General features: G+C 46.7%; 1 protein-coding gene across 3 annotated transcripts in view; it reads left to right on the plus strand.

The window, feature by feature from the left end:
- GATA1 (GATA binding protein 1) overlaps positions 1 to 14,651 on the plus strand; it is a 42,936-nt gene extending 28,285 nt beyond the window's left edge. For all 3 annotated transcript variants that reach the window (XM_061614056.1, XM_061614057.1, XM_061614055.1), the window contains 3 exons: positions 148 to 293; positions 5,145 to 5,270; positions 8,242 to 14,651. In XM_061614056.1, coding sequence (XP_061470040.1) covers positions 148 to 293; positions 5,145 to 5,270; positions 8,242 to 8,556 — 587 coding nt within the window. In that variant the 3' untranslated portion in view covers positions 8,557 to 14,651. The remainder of the gene's footprint in view (positions 1 to 147; positions 294 to 5,144; positions 5,271 to 8,241) is intronic.

The following is a 14,651-nucleotide window of genomic DNA, read 5'->3' on the forward strand; positions in this document are numbered from 1 at the left end:
CTTCCTTGCACTTTCTCTTTTCTCCAGCCTATCACTGCATCAGAGATGCTGACAGCATTTCCTAGAGGCGAAGGGCCTCATCATATTCCCCTTCTGAGCTATTCTGCCACCTCTCCATTGACTGCCTGTCTCTATCTGTTCCCTCAGAGGCTCGAGAGTGTGTGAACTGCGGAGCCACAGCCACTCCACTGTGGCGGAGAGATGGCACTGGCCACTACCTCTGTAATGCCTGCGGTCTCTATCACAAGATGAATGGGCAGAACAGGCCCCTCATCCGGCCAAAGAAGCGCCTGGTAAATCTTCCCCCTTCCCATCAAATCTGTGTTCCTTCCTTTGCTGTCTCTCGTAAAATTTCCCATTCCAGATTTCCAACTGTCCATTAGGTCACAGCCATCCCATGCATTTAAAACCACTCTTACACAACTTTAAGAGTCATGGCTTCCACCAAAGAATCCTGAGAACTGTAGTTTACCCCTCACAGAGCTACAGTTCCCAGCACCCTTAGCAAACTACAGTTGCCAGGATTCTTTGGGGGAAGCCATGACTCTTAAAGTGGTATAAGAGTGCTTTAAATGTATGGTAAGTGACATTCTGTTTATTAAAGAGCCATGTTCCTTAAAGCAGATGACTGCAGCTATGAAGAACAAACCTGACAGAGGTGGCAGGGGCAGGGAGAGGGAATGCGGATAGTAAACGTAATGTTTTTTAAAAGCTTTAAGGCATTATAGAAAGACAATTCTATTCAATGTAAGAAAATTAGTGTTGGTCCCAACTACGCAATGAATAAATTCCACGTATCTGTTACAGAAATAGCAGAATAAACTCCATTTCTTCTTTTGATATAATCAGTTTATCCTACTTGGTTATCTTCAGGTTTTTTTAATTATTACTCTGTCAATGGAATATTCACACTTTTCTAATGGCAGAGTTTGTATAGAACATTGAGTTAACCAGAGTTTCATTTTACGAGAAAGAGCTGCAGCAAAAGCAGTCAGAAGGAGGCATTTGAAAGCTTTTGCTTTTCTTTATTAACTGCATAATTGATGGCATTCATCACAAAGAAGACCCCATCTGCACTATACATTTAAAGCAGTATTATTCCACTTTAAATCCCACGGTTGCGGGGTTTGAGGCAGGAGGTGAGACGGCTAGAACACCGGTGGCGGAAGTCTCGCTCCGAGGACGATCGGACACTGGTTAGAGCAGCAATAGCAGCCTACCAAGTGGCAACAAAGGCAGCAAAGAAGGGCTTCTTTGCTGCCTCTATTGCATCCGCAGAATGTTGTCCCAGGAGGTTGTTCCAAGTGGTCCGAAGCCTGGTCGGTCCAGCTGCCCAGGAACCCATGGAGCACTCTAAAGCCTCCTGTGACGCATTTGCAAAACATTTTGCTGATAAAATCGATCGCCTGAAGAGCGTAATTCCGCACGCTGTGGACACAGGAAGCGGGCCAGAGGCGATCAGTTGTGATCCGGTCCGGTGGGATCGGTTTCAGCCTCTTCCCTCTGAGGAAGTGGACAAGGTGCTCTCTACTGTGAGACCGACCACTTGTTTGTTTGACCCTTGCCCCACGTGGCTCATTGTGGGCTGCAAAGAGAGACTGAGCGAAGGGATCATGGCAGTGGTAAATGCTTCCTTGGAAGAGGGTGCATTGCCATCCGCCCTCAAGGAGGCGGTAATAAAGCCCATCTTGAAAAAACCCTCCTTGGATCCCCAAGATTTAAACAACTTTCGCCCAGTCTCCAATTTACCATTCTTGGGCAAGGTGATCGAACGTGTGGTGGCCAAACAGCTACAGACACACTTGGAGGAAACAGATTACTTAGATCCATTCCAATCGGGCTTCAGGACTGGATATGGAACTGAAACAGCCTTGGTCGCTCTGGTGGATGATTTAAGGAGGGCGTTGGATAGGGGAGAACACTCCTTCCTCGTCCTCCTGGATCTCTCAGCGGCTTTTGATACCGTTGACCACGGTATCCTCCTGGAACGCCTGGAGGGAATGGGAATTGGGGGCACTGTTTTACGGTGGTTCCGTTCCTATCTCTCTGACAGGCACCAGAGGGTGGCATTGGGAGAGGAGGTTTCAGACCCTTGGCCTCTCAATTGTGGTGTGCCACAGGGTTCTATCCTCTCTCCCATGCTGTTTAACATCTATGTAAAGCCTCTGGGAGCTATCATCAGGAGATTTGGGTTGCAGTGTCACCAATATGTGGATGACACTCAGCTCTATCTCTCATTTAAGTTCTCACCGGAGTTGGCTGTGGAGACTATTTCCAAGTGCCTGGAGTCTGTAAGTGAATGGATGGGAGGAAACAGGCTGAAACTGAACCCTGACAAGACCAAGGTACTGCTTGTGGGAGATAAGAGAAGGATAGGAGATATTGACCTGACGCTGAACGGGGTTAGATTGCCCCTGAAGGACCAGGTTCGCAGCCTCGGGGTCATTCTTGACTCCCAGCTGTCCATGGAGGCTCAGGTGTCAGCGGTGAGCCGGGCAGCTTGGTATCAATTACGTCTGATACAGAGGCTGCGACCCTACCTTCCGGTCCATCTGCTCCCACGGGTGGTGCATGCCCTGGTCTCCTCTCGCTTAGACTACTGTAATGTGCTCTACGTGGGGCTACCCTTGAAGACGGTCCGGAAATTACAACTGGTACAGAATGCGGCGGCACGGTTGATTAAAAACAGCCGCCGCCGGGATCATATCACCCCAGTGCTGGAAGATCTGCACTGGCTACCAGTTGTGTACCGAGCCCAATTCAAGGTGTTGGTGTTAACCTTTAAAGCCCTATACGATGTCGGTCCAGTTTATCTGAAGGAGCGCCTCCAGCATCACCAAATATGCCGCCTGACGAGATCAGCCTCACAAGACCTTCTCTCGGTCCCACCAGTTAAGACAGCTAGGCTGGTGCGGACCAGAGAGAGGGCATTCTCAGTTGTGGCCCCCACCCTCTGGAACTCTCTGCCATACGACCTTCACCATGCCCCCTCCCTGGTAGGTTTCCGCCAAGGATTGAAAACTTGGTTGTTTCAGCGGGCATACAAGTCTCCTAGATAATTTTAGTTTACAGTGTATAGATGTAGGTTGGTGGATTATAATTGTTTTATAATTGTTTTAGGCAGCCTAAAAATAAAATTTTATTATTATTATTATTATTATTATTATTATTAAACAGTCATGGCTTCCCTCCCCCTTCAAAAATCCTGGGAACTGTAGTTTGTTATGGGTGCTGAGAGGTGTTAGGAGACCCCCTGTTCCCCTCACAGAGCTACAATTCCCAGAGTTCGCTGGGAAGAGGGATTGAATGTTAAACAACTCTTGAGAATTGTAGGGTCTCCTAACAACTCTTAGCACCCTCAACAAACTACAGGTTCCAGGATTGTGTGGGTGGAAGTCATGACTGTTTAAAGTGGCATTATATGCTTTAAATGTATAGTGTATAGAAGGGGAATGATGAATAAAATGAAAATCACAAAGCACTTTGCAGTTTTAGGGAGGATGTCATCGTGTCTGGGCCCGATATGTTACTTGAAGTCAGGTCCTTTTTGAGGGGGTGCAATCCCTGGTCACATGACAACCCTTCTGAACTTGGGATCCCCCACACTAGGTTCACCTGCATTCTCCCATCTGCAGCCCTATATGTAATGAATAGGCTGTAAAAATAGTATATAACACTGATCAATTCCCCAAGCGCTGGTCCTTATGCAGCCAAAAGTGGCACCACCCACAAAGGAGTGAGAGGCATTATTATGTGCATGGGGATACCAAGGCTTGCAAAAGTACCAAAAAAAATGAGGAAAAATTAAGGGAGCAACCTCCTTCCCCCACCCTGAAAAAAACAGCCCATTAAGTATTTTCTGTGGACATGGAATTCTGACTGACTGTTGTTGGTGATGGTGGGGAGGAATGGACAGTTGGGATGGGGACGAGCAGAGCTTGGAAGATTACTTCTAAAACGTAATAAATTACAGTTACAGTTACATGGCCCAAAAAAGTAGTAATTACTGTTACAATTACAATTGCTCTGAAAGTAACTGATTACTTTACTTTTCCTCCAAAGTAATCACTACAATTAGATTTCAGTTACTTAGAAAAAAACACCTACGAGGTGCTGGCCTTGGCTGCTGAACATCTAAGTAGCCTAAAACAACAGTAAAAATAAACAAACACATACAGAGATAGTAGAATAATTATTTTTATTCATAAGATAGCAATGGTGGTCTCTCCACAGGTAAGGGTGGGGGAGAGAGAGGCTGAGGCCACTACTCAGATCTCTGCATGTCAAACCAAGTGCAACCCCCCCACTTAGCCAGCCAGCATAATCTCTCTCACTTAACCACCTCCCAGACCCTGCCCTGCCACCAACTAAGAAACACTCACCCAAGCACACATTTTCCCCTGAGATGCAAAAAAGTTAAAATACTGCAATGCAGCACAGTAGCCAGAGAGGGTGGTGGAGGCCAGTTTGCCAAGTGCAAACACAGTACTCTCTCTCTCTCTCTCTCTCTCTCTCACTCACTCACACACACACACACACACACGCACACACACTTTGTCATCTTTCACCTCCACAGTTCTTTATCTCCATTCTGCTGCTGCCTCCTTCTCCTCCTTTATCCATGTTCTTCACCTCCGGCTCCTTTTTCCCTCCACTCCATTCTTCACCACCACTATCCGTTTTTTTAAATAATTGTTTTCTCCACTCCACCCTGTCTCACTCTCTGCCTCCTCCCTCATCGCCTCCTACCCACCCACAGAGCATGAGGAAAGAGCGACACTGCACAGAAGCCCAGTTTGAGGCACATGATTTTCATCCACAAATCAGAGGAGCAGAAGACTTCCCCTGCTCCCCCCCAAGTAATGCCCAAAAGTAATTCTGGAAACATTACAATTACTTCACAAAAGTAGTAAAATTACTCCTAGTTCTATTACAATCAAAACGTAAAGGAATTACCCACTCGTTACTCAAAAATGTAATGAATTACAAGTAATTTGTTACTTGTAACTAGTTACTTCCAAGCTCTGGGGACGGGTATGGAATAGAGCGGTTGGACTCCTGAAAAGAACACTGCAACGTTTTGTTGCAGATCCCACTAGTCAGTGTATATGTAATAATAATCACCATCCTATTCAACAATGCAGATTGTCAGCAAGCGAGCTGGAACCCAGTGCAGTAATTGCCAAACGACAACCACCACCCTCTGGCGCCGCAACGTGAACGGAGAACCCGTATGCAATGCCTGCGGCCTCTATTACAAGCTGCACAATGTAAGCATAGGCAGCAGGTGGATGGATGAGTGGGTGGAATAAGGGCATCTGAGTGTGATGGTATCCAGAAAGATGGATCTGGAATATCTTGCAGGGGGTGGGTGGGTGGAATGATAAAGAGCCACACCATCATCTCATGCCTCCTCTTTGCTTTTGTCACACCACCCGCCATTTAACAGATAAATAAAATTACACTGATTTTATGGCAAGTGGCTAAGGGCACCAGATAAGTCCCCTCCTTCATTTGGACCTAGTGACCTGCCACCAGAGATGGCAGAAACATTCTATTCAGTTCCATTATTTTATTTTATTTTGTTTAAATCCCAATTTCCCTCCCAGTAGGAGCCCAGGGTCCCTAAAGACGTCTAGCTAATTTGCACTGTCTAAAACATAGGAACATAAGAAGCTGCCTTATACCGAGTCAGCCCATCGGTCCATCTAGCTCAGCATTGTCTACACTGACTGGCAGCGACTGTCCAGGGTGTCAGGCAGGGAGTCTTTGTCAGTCCTACCTGGAGATGCTGGGGATTGAACCTGGGACCTTCTGCATGCAAAGCAGGTGCTCTGGCACTGAGCCAAGGCTCCAAAGTGAGCACCGAGCACAACCATCGCTCAGAATCCACACTTTTTGCCCTGCAGTTCTCCAGCCAGGTAATGTGTACAACAATGCGTATACTAGGATTCAATGTGTATGAAAATGCATATGTTACTGAATACAACATACACAAATCCATTGTAACAGGAGAAATTGCTTTGCAAAAATGTGTATATTAAATTGCACACAAAAATTTGAACATTAAGAGATATTTGCACTAAAATGATAATAAATTTTCATGAGGACTTTTGTAAAATTCCAAATGGATGTAGAAATGTTGAAAACTATGCTGCTGCTCTGCAAATGGCAGCTTTCTAGTTCTGGACTGTCTGTCACTCTAGACTATTCTTTCTTTCTTTCTTTCTTTCTTTCTTTCTTTCTTTCTTTCTTTCTTTCTTTCTTTCTTTCTTTCTTTCTTTCTTTCTTTCTTTCTTTCTTTCTTTATTTCATTAAACTTATAGACCGCCCCATAGCCGAAGCTCTCTGGGTGGTTCACAAGACAAGAAACATCAAAAATACAATAACATGTGACAATATAAAACACATTAAAAGTTTAAAATGTTAAAAATTAAACAATGTCAGCGCATACTAAACATATTAAAAAGCCTGGGTGAAGAGAAAAGTTTTAACCTGGCGCCGAAAAGATAGCAACGTTGGCACCAGGCGTACCTCCTCTGGGAGATCGTTCCACAGTTCGGGGGCCACCACAGAAAAAGCCCTTTTCCGCATTGCCACCCTCCGAGCTTCCCTATGAGTAGGAACTCGGAGGAGGGTCTTTGATGATGAGCGTAGTGTACGGGCAGGTTCGTAGCGGGGGAGGCGTTCCAACAGGTATTGTGGTCCTGTGCTGTATAGGGCTTTGTAGGTCAAAACCAGCACTTTGAACTGGACCAGGAAACAAATAGGCAGCTAGTGCAGGCGGGCCAGAATCGGTGTTATATGGTCGAACCGTCTGGTCCCCGTTAGCAGTCTGGCCGCTGCATTCTGCACAAGCTGCAATTTCCGAACCGTCTTCATAGGCAGCCCCACGTAGAGCGCATTGCAGTAATCTAATTTCGAGGTTACCAGCGCATGAACTACTGAAGCGAGGTTCTCTCTGTCTAGATAGGGGCATAGCTGGGCCACCAGCCGAAGTTGGTAAAAAGCACCCCGTGCCACCGAGGCTATCTGAGCCTCAAGTGACAGGGATGGCTCTAAAAGAACTCCCAAGCTACGAACCTGTTCCTTCAGGGGGTGTGCAACCCCATCCAGAACAGGTCGAACATCCCCCATCCTGTCAGGAGAGCCACCCACCAGCAGCATCTCAGTCTTGTCTGGATTAAGCCTCAGTTTGTTAGCTCTCATCCAGTCCATTGTCGCAGCTAGACATCGGTTCAGCACGTCGACAGCCTCACCTGAAGAAGATGAAAAGGAGAAATAGAACTGCGTGTCATCAGCGTACTGATGGCAACGCACTCCAAAACTCCTGATGACCACACCCAGCGACTTCATATAGATATTAAAAAGCATGGGGGACAGAACTGACCCCTGCGGGACTCCAAACTGGAGATCCCAGGGTGCCGAGCAATGCTCCCCAAGCACTACCCTCTGGAGATGACCCACCAGGTAGGAGCGGAACCATTGCCACACAGTACCGCCCACTCCCAAATCAGTGAGTCGTCCCAGAAGGATACCATGGTCGATGGTATCAAAAGCCGCTGAGAGATCAAGGAGAATCAGCAGGGTCACACTCCCCCTGTCCGTCTCCCGACAGAGGTCATCATACAGGGCGACCAAGGCTGTCTCCGTGCCAAAACCGGGTCTAAAACCCGACTGAAATGGATCCAGATAATCGGTGTCATCCAAGAGCGTCTGGAGCTGGTTGGCAACCATTCGTTCCAGGACCTTGCCCAGGAATGGCACGTTAGCTACCGGCCTATAGTTGTTAAGATTTTCCGGGTCCAGGGACGATTTCTTCAGAAGTGGTCTTACTATCGCCTCTTTCAGGAGGCCAGGGACCACTCCCTCCCGCAATGAAGCGTTAATCACTGCCCTGGCCCAGCCGGCTGTTCCATTCCTGCTAGCTTTTATTAGCCAAGAAGGGCAAGGATCCAACTTAGAAGTGGTCGCACGCACCAGTCCAAGCACCTTGTCAACGTCCTCAAGCTGTACCAACTGAAACTCATCCAAAAAATTAGGACAAGACTGCGTGCTGGACACCTCATTCGATTCAACTGTTACAACATTGGAGTCTAAGTCGGGGCGGACTTATTCTATGATCTTTCTGTGATTCTGTCTTTTGACCTTTCAGCTATGCCCTAGTGTTGCTTGTTGGTTCTTGACCACTGTGTGATAGTAATCTCATGTTTACTAATGGCTCCTGCTTCCACCTTCCAGGTGAATCGTCCCTTGGCAATGCGCAAGGATGGGATCCAGACCCGGAACCGCAAGGTCTCTTCAGCCAAGTCCAAAAAGTGCAAGGGAAATTCTGGGAATGCTGCAATAGCCACCCCTACCCCCTTGGAGATGATGCCACCTCCTCTGATGGGGGATGAAACTGCTGCCCTCTATACTCTCAGCCCCATGATGCTGCCAGGACATTTGCTCCCTTTTGGATCCAATCCACACCTTCTAGGAAGTCTGCAAGGCTATCCTCCACAGGCTTCTCCTGCCCCTCATGGCTCCCCTGGGGTTGTCTCTGCACTGGGGTAACCTATAACCACACAACACCCACATCATTCATGTACAGTGACTCTGGGACGATAAGCAAGGAGGGTGCATCTCTCCACTGATCATTTTTTTTGGAGCAACCACAGTTGCTTGCAGCATGGGCCCCTTGGAAAGACAGAAAATAATAACAACGGGAAGGCGCCCTGATCCCTCAGCTCTTCAGAGAAGACAGAGATATATACTATGGGGCAGTTCCCTCAAGCAGTGGATGAGGTGGTGATGAGGTGGTGGGGTCAAGCTCTTTCCAGACTGACTGTGTCACTTCAGATTGTAGGTGAGGGACTGTGTGGTTGGATGCCATGGGGAAATGCGTTGGCTGCCCGTACAAAGCTAGCATGTAACGGAACATTGGGAAGCTGCCTTGTATTGTGTCAGACCATTGGTCCATCTAGCTCAGTATTGTCTACACTGACTGGCAGCGGCTCTCCTGGATTTCAGGCAGGCATCTTTTCTGGCCCTACTTGGAGATGTCAGGGATTGAACCTGGAACCTTCAGCATGCAAGGCAGATGTTCCACCACTAAGTTATGAGGAAATGACTAAACCACAGCCCCTTCTCTCTGACATCTAGTTTCCTAGGCGTGTTGTGCAGTTCCTCCACCTGCTGCCCAAAGTGGTGCAGTTTTGCCACCTTATCACACCACCTCATCTGCTAGGCCATGGACAGAGGCGAGCTACCCATTCCTCCCCCCATCTGTAAATAACCTCTGTCCAGCTATCCCCACATATTCTCTTTCTTGCCTATTCGGCTAACCACCCACAGCTCATCGTGGACTATTTGCATCTGTTTGTCTGACCTTACAACTGTGTGTCCCCTGAGACATCATTCACACAAGCACTCTGCCTGTGTCCTGATGCTTCCCCCACACCTTGGATTGCATGGCAACACGTTCATCATAAGCATCCCTGCCTGCACACCTCCACACATGCACACAGGTGAATTGGTGTAAGCAAACCCCATGATTTTTGCACAGTACCGTCCATCCCATCGTAGGGAAGCAGTGTAAATGCAAAAATTCTAGTTTGATGCTTGTGAGATTGTGTCTCCATTAACCCTGTTTGCCACATGTGGTAAACTAGCCCTGCCTTTTTCTATCAATCAGTCACCAAGCATGGTTCACACTTGCACCCCATCTGCACTATACATTTAAAGCGGTATCATACCACTTTAAATAGTTGTGGCTTCCCCCAAGGAATCCTGGGAACTGCAGTTTGTGAAGGGCACTGAGAGTTGTTAGGAGACCCCTATTTGCCTTACAGAACTACCATTCCCAGAGTTCCCTGGGAAGAGGGACTGATTGTTAAACCACTCTTGAGAATTGTGGCTCCCCCACAGGCTCACTTGCAAGGACTGTCTCTCTCTCTCCCCCCCCCAATTATGTACTTCAGCAGTTTTTTACCCAGGCAAGCCAAGGCACTGGCAAAGGGTTCTTTAACATCCCACCCCACCCCACCCCACCCCACCCCACTGTGTATATCAGCAGAGATTGTGGCAGACGTCTTCCCATATACATCTCAGTGGCTCACTCCCATTTGCTTGTTATGGGGTATGGAGTTTTGGTTTTGAACACCTTTGCCTTGGGGAGCACTCAATCATGCTATCCCCATCTGCAGTCTGAAGTGGTTTGGTCTAGCAAAAAACTTTACTGCTTGTTTCTGCTGTCTGACTAAACTGGCCCGTCAAAAAAAAAAGTTGCAGAGCAGGCCAGTTTGTATATGTTCTGTAGTGGGGTGAGCTGTCCTCTATGATCAATTAAAAACCAGGGACAGGATCCAGCAATGTATTTAAATTTTCAAAGCAAGCATGCATACTCAGGATCTCTTAACAGTTAAGGCATTATTTATATGTATTATTACATGCTCCATTTGTAACCCACTTATCCCCACAAGGCATATCCCAGGCAGATTCATGTTTGATGGAAACAGAGTATGCTCTCTTGCTCAAAACATAAGAGGTGCCTTGCTGAATCAGATCAGAGTCCATCTGGTCTACCATTATTTGCAAGAATTCCAGCTGTCAGCAGGCACTAGTTCAGAGGTGAGGAATCTGTGGCCTTCTGGATGTTGTTGGACTGCAGCTCCCACCAGCTCAGCCAGCATGGCCAATGGCCGGGTGTGTGTGATAGGAGTTGGAGTCCAACAATACCTGGAGGTCTATAGACTTCCCATCCCTGCACTAGGTGGTCCACCTGATACTGTCCAGTGATCTGCCAGTGGACTGTCTTCTGCCTAATCCTGTACTATACTAGTATCTCCCCATTCATCTATCTTATAATGCTGGGATGGTCAACCTGTGGCCCTCCTGATGTTGTTGGACTCCCGTTGCCATAGTCCCCAGCCAGCGTGGCCAATGGTTAGGGATGATGGGAGTTGTAGTCCACCAACTTCTGGAGGGTGATAGGTTCCCCAGCCCTGTTATAATGGATGTTAAAGGATTCATCTGCTCCCTCTCCCATTCATGTACTTGCTATTCCATCACAATCATAATCCATCCCAAAATATACTTGCCCAAATCCACTTCTCTGTACATCTCATAACCCTCTCCTTAAATGGGTATTGTCACTCCCAACTCTGAAGCACCACAACACAAGAGAGAAGAGGAGGTGATCTAGCGGAGATAATGCACCCTGTTTACTTTGGTCTCTTTGCTGGCTTTGTAAATTTGCCACTTGGCTTCCATTGATGCCTTGCTATCTGGGGACTGAAATTTGTTTCAAAGCTGCTGAGGGAAAAAATATACCACTGTGTGTTAACAACAGAGGGGTGAGAGTTAGCTTTGTCTTTTGCAGGTCCCACCAAGCTCGGGCTGCTTTGGAAGAGCTTCTGCGGTGGAGTGCCAGCTTTCTCAAATGCCTTCTGAAGTATTTTGTGAAATTAAAAGCATGATTTGAATAATGTCTCATGAAGACAGGGTTTTCTCCTAGGATTCCAAGATATTTTGGTGCCCAAGGCAGAAAATCCAAGGATAGAAAACCAACCACGGCCAGCCCTACCATTAGGCAGGCAGAGTGAGGTGACTCTACCAGGTGGCTAGTTCTGGGCTTGCGTACACACTAACCTCACTGTAGCACAAAATTTTTTTTTTTTCAATCCAGAATTGTTCATGCTTATCCTCAAATGCTGCTTTCAATCTACATTAATTCTAGATCCTGCTATCCACAAGGTTACTTTATACTTATTTGAAAACTCTCCCCTTGATTAGGTTGTCCTTGCCTTTTCCTTCCTGCATGTGCCCCAGGTGAATTAAGTGGTGATTGCGATCTTGGTAGACATCAACCCAGAACATCATTGGGCCTGTATGGATACCCCCCCCCGCCTGGATCACCCACAACTGTTTTCAAATTGACACACTGCGGAGTAATACAGAATCAATCTGCAATGAGCTTTTATTTTTGGAATGAAACCAGCTTCTCAAGAAGTGCTTTCCAGGGGCAAAACATATGCAATAGATCTAGATTGTGTGTGGACTACAATCCAGGGATGCGGAGTCGGAGTCGGAAGCAATTTTGGGTGGAGTCGGAGTCGGTAGAAATGTACCGACTCCGACTTCAAAATAAATTTTGACTGACAAATTTTTTAAAATATAAATTCAAAATGTCAAAGAAGCTTCCCATGAAGTCAGCTATAGTTGAGCATTTCACCATAACTCAATACGGAAAACATTTTGTGTGTCAGTGTATGACACAGGACCCAGATGAAGACAAATGCTGTGATGCCAAGATCAGCTCATATTCAGGCAGTGATAAAAATGCTCCTATGAGAGCTTCCAATTTAAAAAGACATTTACAGCCCTTTCCAGGGCTGTGGAGTCAGAAGCAATTTTGGGTGGAGTCGGAGTTGGAGTCGGACAGTAGAAAAATAGAGGAGGTGGAGTTGAAGGTTTGGCTTTCCAACTCCACAGCCCTGCTACAATCCATACCCAAGTACTCCATTGATTCTAGAATAAAATATTGTGTGTACGCAGCCCACGTGCCATGAATGTGTATAAAACTGGGAGATGATGATGATACTAATTAATATTTTTATTACACTTGCTGAATTTTCTATTGCAGGTACCAAAATAATTCAGCCAAACTTGGGCACCACTATGCACTTGAGTTTTTGGGGTAAGGGGTGCCTTTGGCCTCAGGCAGCACCATGTGTTGGGCCAGCCCCTGGCTTCATCAAACAAGCCAGTTAACATGGGACGCAATCCAGAGGATAGTTAGCTTAACACAGGACTCACTGAAAGGAACAGAAGCTGCACAAGAGTATGATTGCCTCATCTTGCCTCCTCATAGGACCACCTCTGGATCATGATGGGCACTCTCTTTATTGAGATGTATTATCCCTGGTAAAAATGGGGAGAAAAAACATGTCCAGCTACAATAAGACTGTACAATCTCCAGGCTAAATGCAGTCCACCAAGGCTCAACAAACATTGATTCTGCTGCGCTCCTAGGGCTGCAACAGCAGGAGGAGGTTGCCAAGCAGACCACATATAATACATACCCACAATAGGCTGAGCACCCTGGACAGCTCCTTGAAAGTTCCGACTAAAACCTGGAGTGGATTCCACTGCCTCACTGACATGGTATGGTATGGTGGGTCACAGCACATGCTGATTTAAAATCAAGGGTAGATAATGCCCATAATTTAATTCAGTGTTGAGAAAGAATCCAGACATCCAGGCTTCCACAGCTGAATCATCAACATCAGGGACAGGGAATCCCTTTCCTGTTCACATCTCCATTACCTTGGGAACTTGTCTGGGTCTGTATTCCAGCAGTCGGTGTGAACAGAGCCAAAAGTGGGTGGGGCCAGGCAAATTCTCACACACACCTCCTTTACTTCCAAGGGTAGTACCAAGACCAGGTGTGGGAAACCTTTGGCCCCCCGGATGTTACTGAACTACAGTTCCCATCATCCCTGTGGTCATGCTTGCTGAGGCTGATGGGAGTTGTCATTCAGCAACATATGGAGGGCCAAAGGTTTCCCACGCCTAGACCTATTCTCTATACCAGTGGTTCCCAAACTTTGTTTCCCACGATCCACTTGAAAACTGCTGAGGATCTTGGTAGACCACTGAATCATTTTTCTGCCTCTTATAGTAATGTGGTGCGCTATGCTAGATTCTGTATGATTGTAACTGTGTTTAAATTGCTTCTTTTATGTTCTATATTGTATTTTATTGCATTACGATTTGCATTCCACAGAATTCAAACTGTAATACAATTAAAAAAAAAGAAATAAAAGAAAATAAATATAGGAAATAAAAGAAGCAATTAAAATACAATTAACATCAATATTGTCATGCCTCCCTCAGAGGACTCAACAGAGGATGCAGGAGACCTCAGGCCCAGGGGAAGGGATGAGCAGAGAGGCAGCTCAAGACTCTGGTTGTAAACACCTGGCCTCAGACACTGAGCTTAAAAGGCTGTGAGTGGCTTGGGCTCTTGGTGGACCTCCATGTCAGATCATTGTCAGCCCTGCTTGTGATCCTGTGCCTTCGACCTTGCCCTGCCTGTTTGGACCTTCAGTATCTTGACTCTGGACTGCCCCCAAGAAGTTGTCTGTTCTGTACTCTTTCGGCTCTGCCCACCCGGTACCCACACTTGCTGCATTTGCTGGCCTCTCCTCTTCAACTCAAGCCTGACAGATTTATGGCCCGGTTGCTGGCCATTATCTGCAGCTATAAATTATTTCAGCTTGGTTGGCAGAGACCAACAAATATGAAAATACAATGTGATAGATGTGTGTCTTCAACCACAAATCCACAGACACACTGTGGACCACCTAAATGAAGCTTCTGGACCACTGGTGGTTTGCGGACCACAATTTGGGAACCCCTGCTCTATACTTGTTTATACTGGTCTGTGCTGACTATGATCCACAGAGAACCTGCTGGATATGGTCCACAACAGTTTTCTTCCGCATTCCCCCCTCCCACGCCAGCAATGTGGCTCTGGCTCAGCCCTGGAACCTCTTTTGAATGCAATGAGGCATGAAATGTAATATGAAAGAGTTCTCTGAGCATGTGCTGAGTGTCTTCATTTCAGTCACTGATTAACCATGGACACATGTGTTGATTGCTTTATG

This window comes from Rhineura floridana, chromosome 3, assembly GCF_030035675.1.
Source record: "Rhineura floridana isolate rRhiFlo1 chromosome 3, rRhiFlo1.hap2, whole genome shotgun sequence".
NCBI classification, from domain to species: Eukaryota; Metazoa; Chordata; class Lepidosauria; order Squamata; family Rhineuridae; genus Rhineura; species Rhineura floridana.